Source organism: Lepisma saccharinum, chromosome 4, assembly GCF_977018435.1.
Source record: "Lepisma saccharinum chromosome 4, izLepSacc3.1, whole genome shotgun sequence".
In the NCBI taxonomy this organism is placed as follows: Eukaryota; Metazoa; Arthropoda; class Insecta; order Zygentoma; family Lepismatidae; genus Lepisma; species Lepisma saccharinum.
The window spans coordinates 45,088,610-45,108,833 of NC_139232.1; the positions used below are offsets into that span (position 1 = coordinate 45,088,610).

The following is a 20,224-nucleotide window of genomic DNA, read 5'->3' on the forward strand; positions in this document are numbered from 1 at the left end:
ATCCTAACAGTGTCCATATTTCCACCACATCCAGATAATATTTGGAAACTTTAATAAAAATGTGTAGTGAACAAAACAGTGACCCGAGCTCACTTGCATCCAGAGAATAGACGTGCTCACAGGAGGGTGGCAGTTGCCCTTACCCCTGAATACTCTCACTTAGAAATTTAGTGTGGATGAATTTTATTGCTGTTATTTTAAAAAAAGTAATTTCAAGCCGACAAAAGTTCCAAGCAACTAGGTACATTATTTCCTATGAAACTGAACTATCCAACTTTGTTCTCTAGCAAATTTCTTGCTATTAACACTTCCACACAGGTTATTCATTAGGTGTGTTACCTCTGTGTGTTTACAGAGTAATTGGCCATACATTGGAAATGAGTAGTGGTGATTGGATGACAAAACCAGGGAAGGGCCAAGGACAGTTTACTTTTCTTTGTAGACAAAGTTTGCCATTAAGAAGCCATAGTGCATGGCAAAAAGTGGGGGGGACCCCTCCTCCTCCAACGCTTCCCTAATAGCCATCACTGGCGGAAGTGAATAACTTATGTGTAGTTGTTTAGAATCTGCTGTATGAAACCATGTTTATATGTAAAATGGTCTCTGAACCACAGAAAGGGGAAATAAATGAGAGGGAGGGAAGACAAAGAACATTCGTGCCACGGAAGTTTGAATTCTAATACAGTGATTTTCAGTGGGTCTTAACACACACTGTATATACCCCTGTTCCATATCCATCAATACAATGAAACTGTGAGATGAAATGAGGTTTTCCTTTCTCCGATTAAACTTTCATCAAGGCTTTTGTCCTCCCTAATCGAAGGGTCTGCACACTCCTTTCACCCAGAGTCAAAGGTGTTACCCCAAGTTCATCGCTCCAAGACTGCCTACATGCAACTGTCGAATCCTGAGAGATCATGGACGTATAGCTATTCCAGTACCTGCATTCCACTGTCCCCTAATTGAATGCTGACAGGACAGACCAAGATGTCAGAATAGGAACAGCAGGAAAAAGTGTAATCTCATTTAGCGTAAAATATTCTGCTTACCTTTTTTCGCAACGATTACACTGCTTACAACTTCCGGGACACTTGTTCCAGCAGCAAGAAAGGTTATACCCATTACAGACTCAGGAATGTTGAATGTGTCACCTGCAATAGAAAAAAGAGCATCTACTCTTACATGTAAAGAGACAAACAGTGAAAACTTTATTCATGTATACTTGATTTTTTTTAATGTCAGATAATAATACATAACAGTCTAGTTCAATAGTTGAATGATACAGAATAATGTGGGATATTACAATTTAGAATGCTAACCATTTGAAAAGAATGATGAAAGATTTCCTGCAGTATATTTGTTGTGAACCAGTTTTTTTGATGTTACAAGATATATGTGAATGTTACTATATGCATACAGTGTGTGAATATCATCTTCATTTTTACTTCAAAAACTTGACTCATAGTTGAAAAAACATTGCAAGAAAAGAATACTGTACCTAAAATTGCAATCATCCATGCAGTCACGTATGAAGCCACTGCTAGCCATATGACACAAACCATAAATGTCACTAGATACCATTTTTTAAGATGTGGTTTGCGACAGTCTGGAATTGTTAGACTAAGAGCAACGTTTATTGGGAATGTTATGAGTGAGAGAATCTTCAGTGTGCCTCCTTTGCACTTCTTTGAGGATGAAGTATCTTCTATTTAAAAAAGAAAGAGAATAAATTTCAGAGCTTTCCTTCTGAAAACTGCAAATGCCATAGGGTGGTGCCATTTAAATGAAAAAGAAAACATTGAAAATGCATCCTTAATTAAGTATTGTGCTCCACAATACCCACACTTAACTTTGCATACCCAGTATTTTACAGATGTACTACAGTTTACTACATCTGATTACCATGTGAGAGACCTGGGTTCGATAACCCAGCAAGAGAGAACTGGGAATTTTTCTACCTGTTCAAGCAGCTCCAGTGCCCACCCAGCATCACATAAAGTGTGTACTTGGAGCAAACTCTGGGGGTAAAGGCAGCCAGGGGCATGGTGCTGATCCCATCACCTCCACCTTCGGCTGTGATCAAGAAAGTGGGGGCCCCTCACTCAACACCTATACACCTTCATGGTGTGGTGCAAAGCACAGGAGAGCACTTTACTTTTACTTTACTTACTTCAGTTTAGAAGAAAACATATAGTATCCCATTCCTTTAACTGTGGAAACCAGATAATGCCTGGTTGACATCTGAAAACATTGCCACATTGTGTCCCTCTCCTTTGCTGTCTTAGTTAAAATGACCAACTTTGAACCTTTGACCAGACTGTTTCTGCAGTTTTTTATAGTTTAGTTTCAACTTATACAGGGTTAACATATTTTGTGACATGAATAAGAGGACATTATTTTATTTTTCAGCAATAAATTAAATGTACTTACATTTTCAAAATGTTTGTTTATACTTTATTATAACCGTTAACAACTTTCTAATATAACTATAAAAACACAACAACAAAGCTACAGGATGCCACTTCAAATTATTGTAGATATGAGTTCAAGCCTGATATGATGCAACAGTCGAGATGGTTTATATATATATTTCTGATATCGCTGTTGATGGTGTTCCGGTATTGATTTTAGTGATTTTCATATTCACACTCGAACTAGCTAGCGTGACATCTAGTGAGCATGTTGTGCATTCTTAACCATTTAAATATTTTGTTAATGATTTGTAGTAAACCAGGGCATTTTTTCTCTGAAAATAAAATTTGCCCAGATGCCATTTTTAATATCTAAAAGAGGGCATGTCCGGGGAAAAGATTATGCATGGTAAATCTGAGCTTATAGGATTAAATTTTCAGGGGCCATATTTAAGATAGAGATTATTGGATTTGAGCCCTTCTGAATTATATAAATTTGAAAAAGTATATATTGAGTTATAAATGCATAATTTGTAAAGTACTACCTATACATAAAGAATGCCCTAAGGTACAGTCACAGACACTTCTTGGTTGTAATGACCCTCTTGAAAGTCCCCTGGGTTATAACCCAGAATTGTCTGTGCAGCTGCAATGCATATATATCTCATGGACTGAGCATTTTTGAAGGTCAACTCACAAATTAGTCACTAAAGATTCTTGCTTCAAACCCCAGCATGGGCATGGGCTTCTTTGTGTGTTTGCCTTTATGAGTTTCGCTTTCGTTGTTGCTGTTAGACTAAAGACGCAGACAGTGGCATGTCCAAGTGATGTTGGTGGGTGTTAAACTCCTCCCCGTCACCACCCTATCTTTGGCTCAGCATTTCTTAAAAAAAAAAAAAAAAAAGGTTTCAATGCTGGAAAATATAGAAAAATATAGGGCTGACTACTAAAAAAGTAAGACATATCCTATTTTTTTAAAATTCTGGGCACGCCACTGGAGGCAGATGAGCAATGTAAAACAAAAAAGATTTAATGTAAAGATTTAAAAATAAGTAATTACCTGTCACACATTCAATAGCAATAGACATGGATGACCCATAACTATTTTTTGCTGCCCCATTCTGCAAACATTTCAGTCCAGTTTCAAGATTAGTTTCCTTTGCTCCACCTATAAACGTTAACAGAAAATTATATTTAAAAAAAACTATAATATCATGTGCTGTATGTAACATTATTATTTATAATCTTAATACGCATAGCATAGAAATTTAAACAAAATGTTTCAAACTTTTCACAAACTTATTTTCACTGTTATAAGAAAGAATTACACCATGAATCCAAATCCATTGAACTTCGTATTAAGTTTGTTTGTTTTGTTTGAAGACATTATGTATTAATAGAGGCACATATTTTTGGTAAATAAAAAGGCAAAATTTCGGTACAAAAACTGGGTCAATTTCGGGTTCAAAAGCGGTAAATAAAATAAAATATCGGTGTTATAGCGGTGAAAAAATGGATGAAAAGTGGTATATAAATAGACATATTGGTTTTAAAATTGTGAAAATAATCCTAAATTTGATTTAAAAACTACACTTATTCCACAGAATTAACATTTCACTTCTAATAGCACATTTATGTAATTATCAGAGTATTAAGTTTATTTCTGTGTAAAGGAGTCCATTTTTGCTTCTCCAATATTAACAGCAGAATTAATCAATTTTCCGGGAATTGCATAACTCTCAGGATAATTCAGACCTCGGAAGGTGTCGCGTCAGTGAATAAACCCTGAATTTCATGTTTAAGAGTTCATTTCGCTTTTTGCAGTTCATTTCGCATTATTTCGTGACAGAAGATGGTCACAAAATGCACCTCACACCTTTCAAAAACATGAAAAATTAACACTACAATGTGTTTTTTCAAATTTCGTTTTTTCGTCAAAAACGAAATATGCATGCCCCTATGTAATAAATATTAAATAAAGAAAATTATTTGTTTAAAAATTTACTATTTCCCATAAACTTCAGTGATAATGGCAGCATATTTCTTAAATATTAAAATTAACCTATAGCATAATAACTACAAAATAAACATTTTGAATAGCGTTAAATATAATTTTAACTAATGCAGCTGCTGTGGAAAGGAAAAATGCAATATACCTACATTGAATGTGCCAGAAGGTACAAAGAGGTTTGGAGCAAACCAGAAACACTAGGCAAATCCATGATTTCTTGTGTAAGTGTATGTGAAAATTCATGTATATTCTGTATTAAAACCTCCAGCCCCCATGGCAGAGTGGTTAGCACATCGTGCTATGATGATAGGGTTCGAATCCCGGCCTGGGCATGGATGTTTATGAGTGTCCATTCATCAATTTCATCATATCATCACTCATCCCCCATCTTTACAAATTAGCCAAAAGTGGCACAAAAAGTGAAGTAAAAGAAATCAAATCAATCTTTATTAAAAGCAAAATTGAAATTTTATTTCCTTGTTTCCTGTTCAAGGTTCAAGAAAGAAATAGGATTCCATTTTTTATGGTTACAATGACAGCAGTTACCTTGAATTTCAAAATGGTGGTCATTCAAAATTCAGACTGTCCGACTAGTCCCTGTACCCCTAGATTATTTAGCATAGTACATATTACCTCTATATACGACATATTTATTTCACATATGTATTTATTTATTTACATTATGGCGTACTTTGAAACTTTACGTTACGGTACATCATTTGTTGTTTGTGTGCCCACACATATCACTAGCTATTCCTCAGCACTGTAACTATGTTCCCTCACATCAGCAATGACAGCCAGGGGTGCCCACAGGGGGGATTCATGATGTATTTATATCATGGGAATTTTGGGGGGGGGACAACATATCTTCACACAAAAATGGGGGGATCGTTTAGTTCGATTGACTTGTTGTTTATTTTTAGTTATGGTTATTAGATGCTCAGCATCAACTTCATTATTTAACATCCACAAGAACACTATTTCCTGTAGCAAACATGAAAGTGAGCCATCCTTTCTCTTTCTATAGTCTTTTAATTTCAACTGCAATGAAAGGTGTTGAATGTCATGCGCCTTTCTATTGTTTGTATCTCGGCCAGTGATAAACAATGTCTGGTGATTTTTTTGTGGTTGTTCCAAGTCAGCTCGGAACTCCCGACACATAGACTTTGGTTTCAGTGTTGGATGATTTCAGGCATTATTTGTTCCTCTTGTATGTGTTCCTGTGCTATGACTGACTGGATAATTGTAAAATACTATAATTTCGAAAATTTATTTAACAAAAATCAAATTATCGACATTCAAACAAGAATAAATTAGTGTGTGTTTATCAAAACTATATTTGTGTGTGGGGGGAAGGTTTGAGATGAACAATTCTTTGGGGGGATTTTGATCAACGACTTCGGGGGAGATGCATCCACAGGCTTGGGGGGAATTGGCACCCCTGATGACAGCAGCTGGCATACAAATTTTGAGTGAGCGTTCTATGTGACCTTCAGAGCAGGGATGTCAACCATGAAAGCAAAATCATTCTCAACCAACTGAATACCGACTAATTTTCAAAACTGTTGCAACAGGATACCATCAAGTAGGGGTACAGTGACTTCTTGGACACTATATTATATTGGTGTCAAATTGTGTACAACACAATTTCCCAAATTATTTTATGGTTTATTAAGTTTGAATGGCCATCTTGAAGTTTAAAATAGCAATCATGCAATGATTAGATAGACTATCTATAGGGTGTCCCAACAAAAGTGACGGATTTAATATGCTTATAGAATACTTTTTTTAAAAAAGGAATGACAAATATTTTTACATCATTACAACAGCTAAATATTCTGATTTGAGAATATCAAGTCTTGTGGTTGGGTTGGTAACAGTGTTCTTAGAAGTTCCTTTATCAGTGATTGTTGCAGCTTAGTTGACATGGAGCATTACACAAAGGAACAATGAGTTTTGATAGTGAAAGCTCATTACAAGAATGGCGAGTGTTATGCAGAGACTGTTAGGAAGCTCCGTGCAATCGTTGGACGTGAAAGTGCACGTAGTGAGAGTACAGTTCACAAGTTGATCAAGAAATTTGAGAAAACAGGTTCAACAGCAGACATTAAAACACTGCTCTCTCAATCTATGTCATCTTTAATTCTTAAATTGTAACATTTACCCGTTGTAATGATGTAAAAATATTTGCCATTTTGTAATTATACAGTATTTTCTTAAGCATATTAAATCCATCGCTTTTATTGGAACACCCTTTATAAATTAAGGTATCAAAGAAATTTATTTAGAACTTTCGACACCGAAAATACATGAGTGTTATTATATTTCCAAGTGTTGCAAAGATTAGGTTACTACTTCAGACATTGATATTGTTAAAAGTTTGTACAAAAAAAATTTACAAGGAGGTTGTTATGACTAGCAAACCCAATTTTGAAACATTTAGAAATCTAACTTATCATCAAATTGTTTCCTATTATCTTCATTAATTTCTAAACTACAGGGTGAGGCAAAAGTCCAGCACCACCCTATTAATTTGGAAACACCTTGATGGAGGGTGATGAAATTTCGGATATGGGTAATTGGGGTGGGGGTACACCAGATGGGGCTAGTGTGTATCATGGCAGCCATCTTGAATTACATCCAGATTTTCAAATGGGAAGGGGCTCATGTAGCATATGATTTTACATGTGCGTTTTCTCAGAAATAAGAATATGCAGTTATTTTTCCCCTAACTTCATTTGGTGAAGATATTTTCACAGTTGAAGTTCACATTTGGCATCCTACAAGATGTGCCCTATGTGTTGCCCGTTCTGTGCTTCACACAACGTAAGACGTTTCAGCCAGTCCTCCATGGACACGCAATAACACTGCAGGGTCGACAGAGTCACATACTTGTTGTATCCGGTGCTGGAGATGTCTGAGATCAGTGATTTTCTCTTGATAAATTATGGCTTTAAGATGACCCCAAAGGTAAAAGTCAAGGGGCGTAAGATCCAGAGAATGGGGTGGCCACTCTGTGGGCCCTCTTCAACCAATCCAGTGACCCGGGAGCTGTTCATCCAACCACTGCCTGACAGACAACACGTAGTGCGGAGGCACGCCGTCCTGCTGGAAATAGGCCGGTAATTCGCTGTCTGGGTTCACCAGTGAGGGGAACACATCTTCCTGGAGAATATTCAGATATCTCTCCCCATTCAGGTTGCCATGGATGAAGACAGGTCCCACAATTCAGGTTTTCAATATCCGACACCACAGCATTACCTTTGCCGCACCGACTTCCTTACAAGGATCTGTCCATGATGGGTTGATATCTGACCAATAACGATTAATCTGCTTATTTATCTCACTGTTCACTAAGAATTTGGCCTCATCGCTAATTAGAACACTTTTCGGGAACTGGGGATCCTTGTTGCAACGAGCCAAAGCCCAGTCTGCAAACTGTAACTGCCTGTCTGGGTCATCCTCAGTTAAGAACTGCTGCATTTGAATTTTGTAGGGATGCCACTTGTTAGTATGCAACACACAGAGTATGGATTTCTGACTGACTCCTGACACTGAAGCCAAACAATGGGTACTGCATTTCGGGCTCTTGACCAAGGATGCCACGATTGCTGTTGCTGTTTTTTCGTTGGTAGCTGTTCTCAGCTGTTCACTACGTTCTCTGTCGCACACGGATCCCGTCTCCTTAAACTTCTGCAGCACACACAACACTGTGGTATGTGAGATGTCGTCTCTCTCTGGATGCCAGCCATTGAAATCTTCTGCTATGACCCTGGCACTGTGCTCCCCACTTATAACAATTTTGATCTGTTTCTGGAGGGTTAGAGCCATGTTAGATCACCTGGAACAAATCGTATAATTTCTATACAATACCATATGTTTTATTAAGAACACAAAAGCTAATTACTCTCGATTCTTAACTATCAGAATCACAGCCAGGAAGCAGTCGCTAGGAACTCCAAGTATTGCTGAGTAAAGGTGTTTCATCAATCTCAATTACGAAATAAATACCAACCCATTACATTACGCCAAATGTGAACTTCAACTGTGAAAATATCCTCACCAAATAAAGTTAGTGGAAAAATAACTGCATATTCTTATTTCTGAGAAAACGCACATGTAAAATTATATGCTACATGACCCCCTTCCCATTTGAAAATCTGGTTGTAATTCCAAGATGGCAGCTTTCAAGATGGCCACCATGATACACACTAGCCCCCACCCCAATTTCCCATATCAATTCTTCACCCTCCATCAAGTTGTTTTCAAATTAAAAGGGTGGTGCCGGACTTTTGCCTCACCCTGTATACTGCCAGTTACATTGTAAAGAACTTGTACAGAAATTAAAGTCAACGATTCTCCTTTTATTTCACATGAAATTACATAAGACCATTCATAATTTCAATTACTGTAAAACAGATATTAATAAAATGAAACCATCAAATGAAAATCTCTATACTAAGATACTGATTGGATTATATGAAGTGTTAAGCAAACTGGATTGAATAAATAAGGCAATCCTATTATATAATTTATTTTATCAAGTTTGTTTTCAAGAAAGGATGGGTTTCTATTGAACACTTCTTCAATGTTTGAAGAATGATATGACTTAGTAAACATGATCTTTGATATTATAGATTCTAGATATCAAGGAATGATCACAACAACAGAACATTCCTTGCAATTCATACTTTTACAAGTTTTTTTTTCCTGTGAATAGAACTAGTTCCAGGTAAAATATGTGATAAAAATTTTAGAAGAAATCAAACACATTTGTGAATGTAAAATCTTTAACTAGCAATAGTGTATTTTCCCATGTTATCTAGTTTACTAAGAAATGTTGCAGTAAACCAGGTCAAATTTTCAGAAGATGTTACTGTTGACTAATCAACAATAACCAGTTGACATCTTCAGGATTTGGTAAAAGATATGAGTGCTTAGAATGTTGCAAATGATCTGTCTGTCAGTGAGCAGCCAATGCAGAAGACATCTTTTCCTTTTTAACATTGTAATCAAACCCTTTACACAATGGAACTTCTGAAGAAGACAACTTGTTGTTTTTTGAAATTTAAGGATTTAGCATAAGGTGTGGTTCAGTCTGCAGTGTGTTTGACTACCTTGCAGGAGACCCAGCTTCAATTCCCAGGGCGGGTGATTTCAGGTGGGGATTTTTGCAGCTATGGGGTTCATTCAGCCTCTAATAAATTGTTAGCTGGGAGCAACTTGGTGGAGAGTGAAGGTAACTGGAGCCTGGTGCTCATCACATCACAACCACGTGTGGTCAAGATTGTGAATGTAATGTCAACCTTCACATTCCAAATGCCTTCACATAGCATTGTCACATTGTAATCAAGGAGTCCAGGGTTACATACACCATTTTCCACATTACCAAATGAGGATAAAATAAAAGTTAAACATCTTGGCCAGTGGCACAACCACAAAGAGGGGGTGGGGGGCATTACAGAGGTTTTTATTATTATTATTATCATCATCATCATCACCCATCATAGTAGCTGCCAGCCGCCACTGTGCATTTACAGCATGTTGCATTGCTTTACCTCTTTATATGTTTGTTTTTTCACTTTGAAGAATTTTAGCATGATGACAACACAGGACAAGAATTATATTAGAAAAATTAATTCAATTTATTTATGATGAGAGTTGTGCAAATTACTCACAATGATAATAATAAAAATATATTAAAACCTTACGTTTTGCGAGTATCTATGTTGCTTCTGCTACGTTTCGGGATGCAACTGCTCCCTTCTTCAGGCTGTTCACTTTTAGGTCATACTCAATTCATAACCACATCGACCTTTTATTAGGTATAGGATATGGGATTGGTTAAGTGTGTGTGGTTAAAAACAGTAAAAACCTAACACCCATAACAGGTGCACGTCATATTACCACGCTGTTTTCCTGATTAGAAACGGTCCTTGAAACGTTAAAACTTTAAAACTAAATAGCCACAGCCCACGTGTGCTGCAATTGCAATACTCCAAGGTTTCCTCATAGAGCGTGAGGTCGGGCGCCTCCCATCTCCTTCCCCTCTATTTCCCCTCCAGTCTTTCTCCCTCCCCTCCTCCTTTCCAGTTCACATAAAGTCAAGTGAGAATTCCTCTTCCATTTGAGCTTGGCGTGCTACTTCCGGGGTTACGTTAAAGCCTATTTGTATGTATTCCTTCCCATCCCACTTCTTGAACATCTTCCCCCACATTTTGTTGATATTCCCATCATCTCTGTTTAATTTATTCCCTCTTCTCTTACATATATACGACCCTTCATATACATTCCTTCTTATAGGTTTTTCCTCTTCCCTAAGCACTTTCCATTTGGCGATAACGTGGCCTTCGTCAAGGATATGTTATATCTTTGTCATGCTCTCCCCACCGAACATTCATGCTTCTTCCTGTTTGACCCACATATTCCTTCCCACATTGGCAAACTATTCCATACACCCCCTTCATCCCTCCCTCATTTATTTCTTCCTCTTTTCCATCTTTCTTATACCCGGTGAAATGCTTTTCCAAAGTTTTTGGAGCTCGCATCCCACACCTTATACCATACCCTCTTACAAGTCTTTCAATTTTCTCTGATATTCCGGGAAAGTATGGAATGCCTATATATTTATATTCCCCCTCCTCGTGTCTAACTACTTCTTCTTTTCCTTTTCTGTCTTTCTTCCTTTTATTCCTTTCTAATTCTTTCCCGTATGTGACCTTAGCTTTACCTAAATTCCCCTTTAACTCCTCTTCTCTGTATCCATTCCTCCTTCCTATTTTCATTACCCATTCTATCTCTTTATGCAAATCTGCTTGGTTGTTGCATAATCTGTGAGCTCGCAAATAGAAGTTTTGAAATACGTTGTTCTTTGTTCTGTTGGCATGGGCTGATTCTTTGTTGTTGTATAGATCTCCCGATAATGCCTTATGATGTACCCCTGTATGAATTTTCTTTCCTTCTAAACGAATTGCCAGGTCTAAGAAACTAATCTTACCATCATCCATCTCCTCTTTAGTAAATTTTATACTTTTTTCTTGCTCCCTTAAGTTTACGAATAGTTTCTCTACTTCCTCCTCCTCACCAATAACAAGGACATCTACGTATCTGCCGTAAAACTTAATTTCCCTGTTTATGAGGCTAAGTGCTGTCTTTTCGATAAAATGCATAAATATACTGGAGACGATTCCTGAAACTGGGTTCCCCATTGCTAGCCCTTCTTCCCGTACAATGTATTTCAAAACTTCTATTTGTGAGCTCACAGATTATGCAACAACCAAGCAGATTTGCGTAAAGAGATAGAATGGGTAATGAAAATAGGAAGGAGGAATGGATACAGAGAAGAGGAGTTAAAGGGGAATTTAGGTAAAGCTAAGGTCACATACGGGAAAGAATTAGAAAGGAATAAAAGGAAGAAAGACAGAAAAGGAAAAGAAGAAGTAGTTAGACACGAGGAGGGGGAATATAAATATATAGGCATTCCATACTTTCCCGGAATATCAGAGAAAATTGAAAGACTTGTAAGAGGGTATGGTATAAGGTGTGGGATGCGAGCTCCAAAAACTTTGGAAAAGCATTTCACCGGGTATAAGAAAGATGGAAAAGAGGAAGAAATAAATGAGGGAGGGATGAAGGGGGTGTATGGAATAGTTTGCCAATGTGGGAAGGAATATGTGGGTCAAACAGGAAGAAGCATGAATGTTCGGTGGGGAGAGCATGACAAAGATATAACATATCCTTGACGAAGGCCACGTTATCGCCAAATGGAAAGTGCTTAGGGAAGAGGAAAAACCTATAAGAAGGAATGTATATGAAGGGTCGTATATATGTAAGAGAAGAGGGAATAAATTAAACAGAGATGATGGGAATATCAACGAAATGTGGGGGAAGATGTTCAAGAAGTGGGTTGGGAAGGAATACATACAAATAGGCTTTAACGTAACCCCGGAAGTAGCACGCCAAGCTCAAATGGAAGAGGAATTCTCACTTGACTTTATGTGAACTGGAAAGGAGGAGGGGAGGGAGAAAGACTGGAGGGGAAATAGAGGGGAAGGAGATGGGAGGCGCCCGACCTCACGCTCTATGAGGAAACCTTGGAGTATTGCAATTGCAGCACACGTGGGCTGTGGCTATTTAGTTTTAAAGTTTTAACGTTTCAAGGACCGTTTCTAATCAGGAAAACAGCGTGGTAATATGACGTGCACCTGTTATGGGTGTTAGGTTTTTACTGTTTTTAACCACACACACTTAACCAATCCCATATCCTATACCTAATAAAAGGTCGATGTGGTTATGAATTGAGTATGACCTAAAAGTGAACAGCCTGAAGAAGGGAGCAGTTGCGTCCCGAAACGTAGCAGAAGCAACATAGATACTCGCAAAACGTAAGGTTTTAATATATTTTTATTACAATTTATTTATTGATTGCCATCTCTTCCTAGAGCAAAGAAATTCTCTCTGGGTATGAACAGGGGGATTATGGCGCAGGCTGCGCTATTGAAATTTTTTTCCCTTCAAATAATATAAAATTCAACGTTTCTATATTTTTCCAAAATATATGTAAAAATTTAAATGCACCATATTTAATCCATTAGATGAATAAAATAAAGTATTTAAGGGTATTATCGAGGGGGGGATAAATGTCCAACTCTCCCATATTAGGCCTTAATTGACACATGGGTTCTAAGGGGGGATTTTGAATTAAATTTTGGGCGAGACAGTATCCAACTCTAGGTCTTAGATTATGATGGGTATTTTAGTTAGAGGGGGATTGAGCATTATTAAATTGAGCAGGGTATCTAATTCTTGTGTATTACTATTGCCTTAGACTGTTGCGGAAATTCTGGTGTGGAGACTGAGAATTAATTTTTTGGAGGAGGCAAGATCCACTATTCAATATCAACAGTACGTCTAAAATTGGCATGGAAATTTTGGTGGTAGGATTGAGTTTTAAGTTGAAAGGGGGAGATAGGAGAGAGTTCGAACAATAAATTTTGGAGATTGTATTTAGCGACATGGTATCCACATGTTTTCGACCCCGAATGTGCCAAAAGAGAAGCTGTAAAAGACTAAATATCTCGGGATCCTAAGAAGTATTGACACCACATTAAATTAATATTCTTGAAAGCCTGCAAAGAAATGGATGTTTAAAATTTTCATGATCGCTTCCCTCACAATAATTTGTTGCTAGACTGCGTGTTTGGCACTTTACTGAGGTGAATGTGAAGTTTTATACTATAGCTGCATTACAAGATATAAGTGATATTCTCAATACTCATTAATGATATCACTTCTTAACATATAATGCTTACTGTTGGTATACTGCTTAATTTAAAGCAGGTGCATCATTTGGAAGAGTATCAAATCTGCATTTCTAACTTCTTGTCACAGGAAAATGTTACTTTAACCAATTAAATTTGCACTGAAGATAAAATCCACGTAATTACTGTTATGGGTTACTAAAATAATTATATTTACCCCAAAAAAATAGGTTTGTGGGTGAGTTCTTTGTAAGAGGAACCGTAGTATAATGTCACCCTGAGCTTAAGAATTTCTAGCTAGGGTTCTGTAATGTCTCATGAAGCAATAATTGAATCGGTCATACAGCTTGGTTTGCCAAGGTTGAATTTTCTATCTTTATCTTAAGTTGTGTAACAATTTGCATTAAATACTCAAATTGTGAGTTTTATAAACCCAATCACAAACACTATTTATAGCATATTTACATAATTTAATTAATTACATTTAACCAATCAATGTGCTGGCTTTAAGTTTTTTCGAAAATAGAAATGAAAAAATATGGACAGTTTAACATGGAATTTCATTCAAATAGACATCAATTATTACCTATTCATCCAAACTATTTTGAGGGATTATGATGAATGATTTTAGGGATGGTCTTGAGTAATGGGAACCCCTGTTTAGAAAGGATGGGTAGATCAATTATATTATTCAGTAAATCTTAGATAAAAGTTACTTTCAATATGCTTTGTGGGGATTACGATAAGGTTTGAGGATGTGAATGAAATGATTTGGGGGGACACATGACATGATTTTGGGGGGATTCACCATTGGCCTGGGGGGCACCCCTGGGTATGAATAAATAAGGTTTAATGTAAATTTCCTAAAATATGAACTTAGTTTCAGTGTTTTTATTGTCATTTATACATGTACAAAAAGAGAAAGTAAAAAAAACTTTTGTCACATAAGTCATATATATTTGTCATACCTGAAAGCTATTTTTAGAAACAGAGTTAATAAATTCTTTAATATTCATTTTAATTTGAAATTTCTGCAACATATAATTTCGAAAAATTTATGTCTCAGAGAAATGCTTAGCATTTAAGTTATATTTACCTCTTCCTTTGTTCTTAATCAATGGCTGCTTTTCATCCTTTTTGCTAGATGAGCACTTTATCCTTCCACTGAAATATATTACTGAAAAAATAACACATTATATTTTTAATCAGCCAGATTATAATTAACCATTGGTGACTCTAAGTCAACTTAAGGGACTTGTTATGTCAATCATTCACTCTTTTTTGGTTATCGATAGTACATATAAAATGAACTACACAACATATTTTGGTTTGCTCCCTGAGGAAAATCATTAGATTCAAAGACTGGAGATTTCTTCTTCTTAATATTGAAAGTTTAGATATATACAGGTAAAATATCTGAATTTTGGGCCTTATACATCTTCATAAGACAAATCAATAAAAGATGCAAATTAAATTTGATGGAAGTTGTCACATTTTTCACAAGTCATGTCTTTCCTTGCTTAAATGCCAACAGATATAAATTAAGCTAAGAAGGGCCTAAATAATGCAACAGAGACAAAATGAAAAATAACTTACCTGTAAGACATATGAAGTAACTAAGGACCATGATGAGGGCTTCAACCCAAGTAACTTCTCCATCGTATAGTGTAAAAATTAACAGGCCCACAGTAATGCCGTAAAGTATACAATCCCTACTAAGTGCCCAAGGTTCTACTTCCACCACCTAAAACAAAACATTCATCATGAGAACACAGGAAATAAAGGCAGTTTCAGAGAAATCTTCGAAAATTTCTTCTATGCATTTTAAATTTACATATGTTCCATACTTTTTAAATACTCTACGTACTTGACAGTTACTTTGAAAGGTAAAAAAAATAGTTGGATGAACACTCCTGAAAATATTAAAACAATGACTACATATCATAAAGAAACGATAGTTTAGATAGATTTTGATGACACAACTTCCAAATCTTTAACAATGTACTAAATATAAAATCTTAATTGTAAGTTATAAAACGTTTTCTGTGCTTTTGAGTGAAAACTGTGAAGGACATCTGTGAATAGACGATTTTTAGAATGAGTTTAGCTTGTCTGTTCTGAGTGATCTCTACTATTCTGTTGCACATTGTAGAGGATTTGTTTGTTTGATTAATTGATTGAGTTGGTTTATTTTGCTTAGATTTTTTGCCACTTTTGGCTAATTGCAAATATGAGGATGAGTTGATGATATGAAATTGATGAAGATACACTCGCAAAGAATACCCATGCTCAGGCTAGAATTCAAACCCAGGATCCCTGGTGTCGTAGTGTGCTGTGCTAATCACTCTACCACAGAGGATTTGAAATATGTAACAGTGCAATGCATACATTATGCGTGAAATAAATACATATGTCACATTCGCATTATTACTTTTGATTAAATTAATTCATTGAGAGACATTTTTGGTAGATATAAAATCAAAATATCAGTACCAAGTTAGGTTGAATTTCAAGTTCAGTCAGATAGGAGTTATAAAAGGTTATTATGTTTCAAGAAGTTTAGTTCTTAATCCCACATTTTACGAGATCCAGGAATTCGAAGACAATTTAGATCCAGAAAAGTGTTTCGTTGGTAAATAAACTGTAAATTTCTTGCTTAAGAGTTTATTCACATTTTCTATAAACTTTCACATCATTTCCTGACAAAATTTTGTATTACAATACACTTTGAAATCACCTAAAATGAGCATCACAATGAGTCATCTACATTTTGTGCTTCAATTATTTTTTTTAAAAAAAAGAAAACCCCAAATTTGCATGTGCTGACTACAGAGCAGTGATCAGCATGACCACTACAAATAGAAAGTCAAGGGTTCAGATCTAAGTTAAAGCATGTATGTTCTCTTGGTTTTAACAGTTTGTCATCCAATCTCAATGTGGCAATTGGCATGAGTATAAAGTAACAAATTATACAAAGTAGAACAACTATAACCTTGATGAACTCTCATTTTGCACTAACCAAACAATTTTAAACTTGTCCTTTATATAGACTTGAATTCCAAGAAACAAACAAACAAATAGAATTAATAATACAGTTTTTTCCGCAAAATGTCTCTATGGTTTAAATAGAAACATTATAAATTTAAACAAGTGAGATGGAAGTGCACTGTTTTTCAAGCATGTTTAAAAACTATAAATGTTCTGTTTATGTATGAACCCCTGGTTGGCACCTGTGGACAAGAAATTTTAATAATTTGTTTGGTTTTAGATTTGCGATTTTCTAACAGGTGGATTGGAAGAGGAGGACTGCACCCATGACCACCACGAAGTCCTGACATTACACCCCTTGAAAGTGGCGATGTGTTTAGAACTTGGTGCACACTGAGAAGAGTAATTTTCATCAGCTGCAAGAAAGGTTAATCGTAGTCATAGCTTAATACTTGGTACTAGGAACGGACAGATATGAGATTTTTTCTCTCAATTCTGGTAAGCAAAATTCTTTCAATATGAATATATAATTGCAAATATTGCATGAAGAACCTGAATAAATCATTAACCCTATTACTGTATGTAATCTGGTGCAAACAGTGTGTTTCGTCTTTGAAAATTAAACTACATATTTAGTTATGACTCTACGAAACTAGAATATTGAATTAATTCTACCTTTACATTCATAAAAATAATTTTTACATAGCAGAAATTTGCATTAAGTTAAGGTCAAGAGGTGCAGTTTTTTTTTTGTTACATATGCACTTACGGAAGTATTACCTTTTTATTTACTTTTGGAACATGTTACATAAAGTAATACACAAAGTATATGAACGGAAAGGAGAGAGGTCAAAGAAATTCATGTTAGACCAGAATTATCAAAATGTGGCTATGAAAAGTGAGATCATTAAATTAAAGAAGAAGCATTGTTGATGTTGTTTTTAATAGTCATTACGTACATCACCAATGTGAAGAGTTGCTTGTATCTGCCACATGAGTAGAAATTCATACTTTACAGTATGTTGGAGGTTTTTATCATTATTCAACCTTCTACGAAACTCTACCTCATGCCCTTAAGGTTAATTGTAGGAGTATCAGATTGGTAGAATCATGTGCAATTTTACTGATAAACAAATACACCAGTATGCCTATAGTGACCGATAGTGAGAGAGTACAGATTAAATTATCCTATCTCTAAATAGTTGTCTACATTGTGCCCACCATTCCAGCAAAAAGTCCACAGCATGCTGCCACAGCTAGAAGGTTGAAGACTGCGCTCCCAACAATAGTACCAACACCTGTATCACCTTGTGTGATGAATGTTGCAACAATGTTCACAAATAGTTCAGGAGCTGATGTTGCAGCTGCCATAAAAGTAGCACCTGCCACATCTGCTGACAATTCTAAATCTGAGAAAGAGAAAATTGATTACAACTACTACGTCCTTCATGTTGAGAAACAGAATAACAAACATTGCCAAGAAATGACAAAGAGAAAGTGATTATTAAATATATTATAATAATGGAACAGTGGGGCCTGTTAAAAACTTCTGAAATTTCTACTCAAGACTTCTGAAAAGTAGTTTTGGGTGGAAATTTTTCTACTTGAAAAGGATTTCAGTATTTGGTGTAATTTACTTTTGCATGAAATGTTTATGGAACTTATGTTCAGAGCATAGAAATCACAATTCCCAATGAAAAGCGAAATTTTTCTACTTGAAAAGGATTTCAGTATTTGGTGTAATCTACTTTTGAATGAAATGTTTATGGAACTTATGTTCAGAGCATAGAAATCACAATTCCTAATGAAAAGAGTCTGGTAACTCTAATGTATTACAAGAAGATGCTGCATAAAATGACCATATAATATAATACTTATACTCTACATGATAGCAGGCCCGTAGCTAGCTTCAGGGGCTCATGGGTTATCAGGGGGGGGGGGCTTGTAAACCAAGTCCATTTTTTTAAAAAAAATAACAGTAATAAATAAAGATGTGTGTGGGGGTAGGGGGTGTAAAAAAATTTATAAATATCATACAGATACTACATTTTTCTACATCTTTTAAACCATCTCTTGAAGTGTTAATTGATTGATACTGAAATCATCGCTTACAGTAGAGGTTACCAAACTTTTTCATTTCACGGCACCCTTAGTGTTTTTTTCACGGCACCCTTAGTGTTTCAAGATTTTTCCATGGCACCCTAGTCAGAATGTGGGCCTATTTTGCACATGCAATGCCCAATTAGTGTGGTTAGGTTGCTTGCCTTAGTTAAAAAAAAAATATGCACATATTTACATATTTCAAATTCAGAAACATTTTACATGTAAAAAGTACTAAATAAGCAAATATTTAGAACAATATAATCATTTCAGTGAAATTAATGTAACATTTTGCGGCACTCGGCCATGGTGCACCTGGGTGCCGCGGCACACATTTTGAGGACCACTGCACACTAAATACTACTTTAGATTATACAGATATGTACAACCTTAGTGACAATGATGTTCGACCAGTCACAAATATAGGAGTGCGTTGTGAAAGAAAGAGAACACATGCATATGCTGAACATATTTTATTCAGCAGGCTACATGGAACAAAGGAAAACAAAAATTTCCGCTGCAACACAGCAATGTATGGTGTCCACACAAAATAAAACATTTTCGTCCATCTACACGTGACATTGAAGTTCGACCACTGTTAGAGGGGATCCTGTTTACCATGGTGTGATGCCACCCCGTCGGCGAATAACTGTGGCAATGCGTCGGGGCATGCTGCAGACGAGTTGTTCAAGGTATTCCATATCGATGCGTTGCCATTCCTCCTGCAGGCAGGCGATAAGAGCAGTCACTGTCGTGGGTCCCCTCTGTTGCACACGTCGCTTAAGAACATGCCACACATTCTCAATGGGCGAGAGGTCGGGACTCGATGGTGGCCATGGCAGAGTTCGCACGTGATGGCGAGTCAACCATTCTCTTGTCAGCCGCGCTGTATGAGGCCTGGCATTGTCGTGTTGAAAGATGAGACGCCGCCTGTGGAACAGGTGCCTTCGCACTGTGGGAAGATGCCGCTCCAGTATGCGTGTATAGGCGTGTGCATTCACAATGCCCTCACAGACGTGTAGTGGGCCAACCCCAGATGCCGTCATGCATCCCCATACCATCACTGACGCAGGTTTCTGTACCCGACGTGCATAACATTTTGCTTCATTCTGTTCCTCCTTCCGACAAATGACTGTTTTCCGTATTTTCCCGTACACAACATTGAAAATGGATTCGTCCGTCCACAAAACCCTGTTCCACTGCCGAAATGTCCATCCCCGGTACATTCGTGCCCACCGTAGTCGATTGCCTTTGTTCAACATGGAAAGGAAGGGTTTACGTTTCGCCTTGTACACTCTTTAACTGCATCGCTGTAGGTAACGGCAAATGGTTCTGGTTGACACTTCAATGTGAAAGCGTTCTCGAGTCCACAGTCGTAATTCGGCCACAGAAACATGATTTTTGGTCTGGATATAGCACCTAAAATATCCGTAGGTCACGCACGCTCAGCAGGC

The 20,224-nt window shown here is 36.6% G+C and overlaps 1 protein-coding gene across 1 annotated transcript in view; it reads right to left on the reverse strand.

The window, feature by feature from the left end:
* LOC145986435 (sodium/potassium/calcium exchanger 4-like) overlaps positions 1 to 20,224 on the reverse strand; it is a 73,420-nt gene that overhangs the window by 4,763 nt on the left and 48,433 nt on the right. The window contains exons 3-8 of the mRNA XM_083120452.1: positions 17,892 to 18,079; positions 15,279 to 15,426; positions 14,779 to 14,859; positions 3,472 to 3,579; positions 1,499 to 1,705; positions 1,050 to 1,151 (exon numbers count right to left, since the gene is read on the reverse strand). Of these exons, the coding sequence (XP_082976578.1) occupies positions 1,050 to 1,151; positions 1,499 to 1,705; positions 3,472 to 3,579; positions 14,779 to 14,859; positions 15,279 to 15,426; positions 17,892 to 18,079 (834 nt within the window). The remainder of the gene's footprint in view (positions 1 to 1,049; positions 1,152 to 1,498; positions 1,706 to 3,471; positions 3,580 to 14,778; positions 14,860 to 15,278; positions 15,427 to 17,891; positions 18,080 to 20,224) is intronic.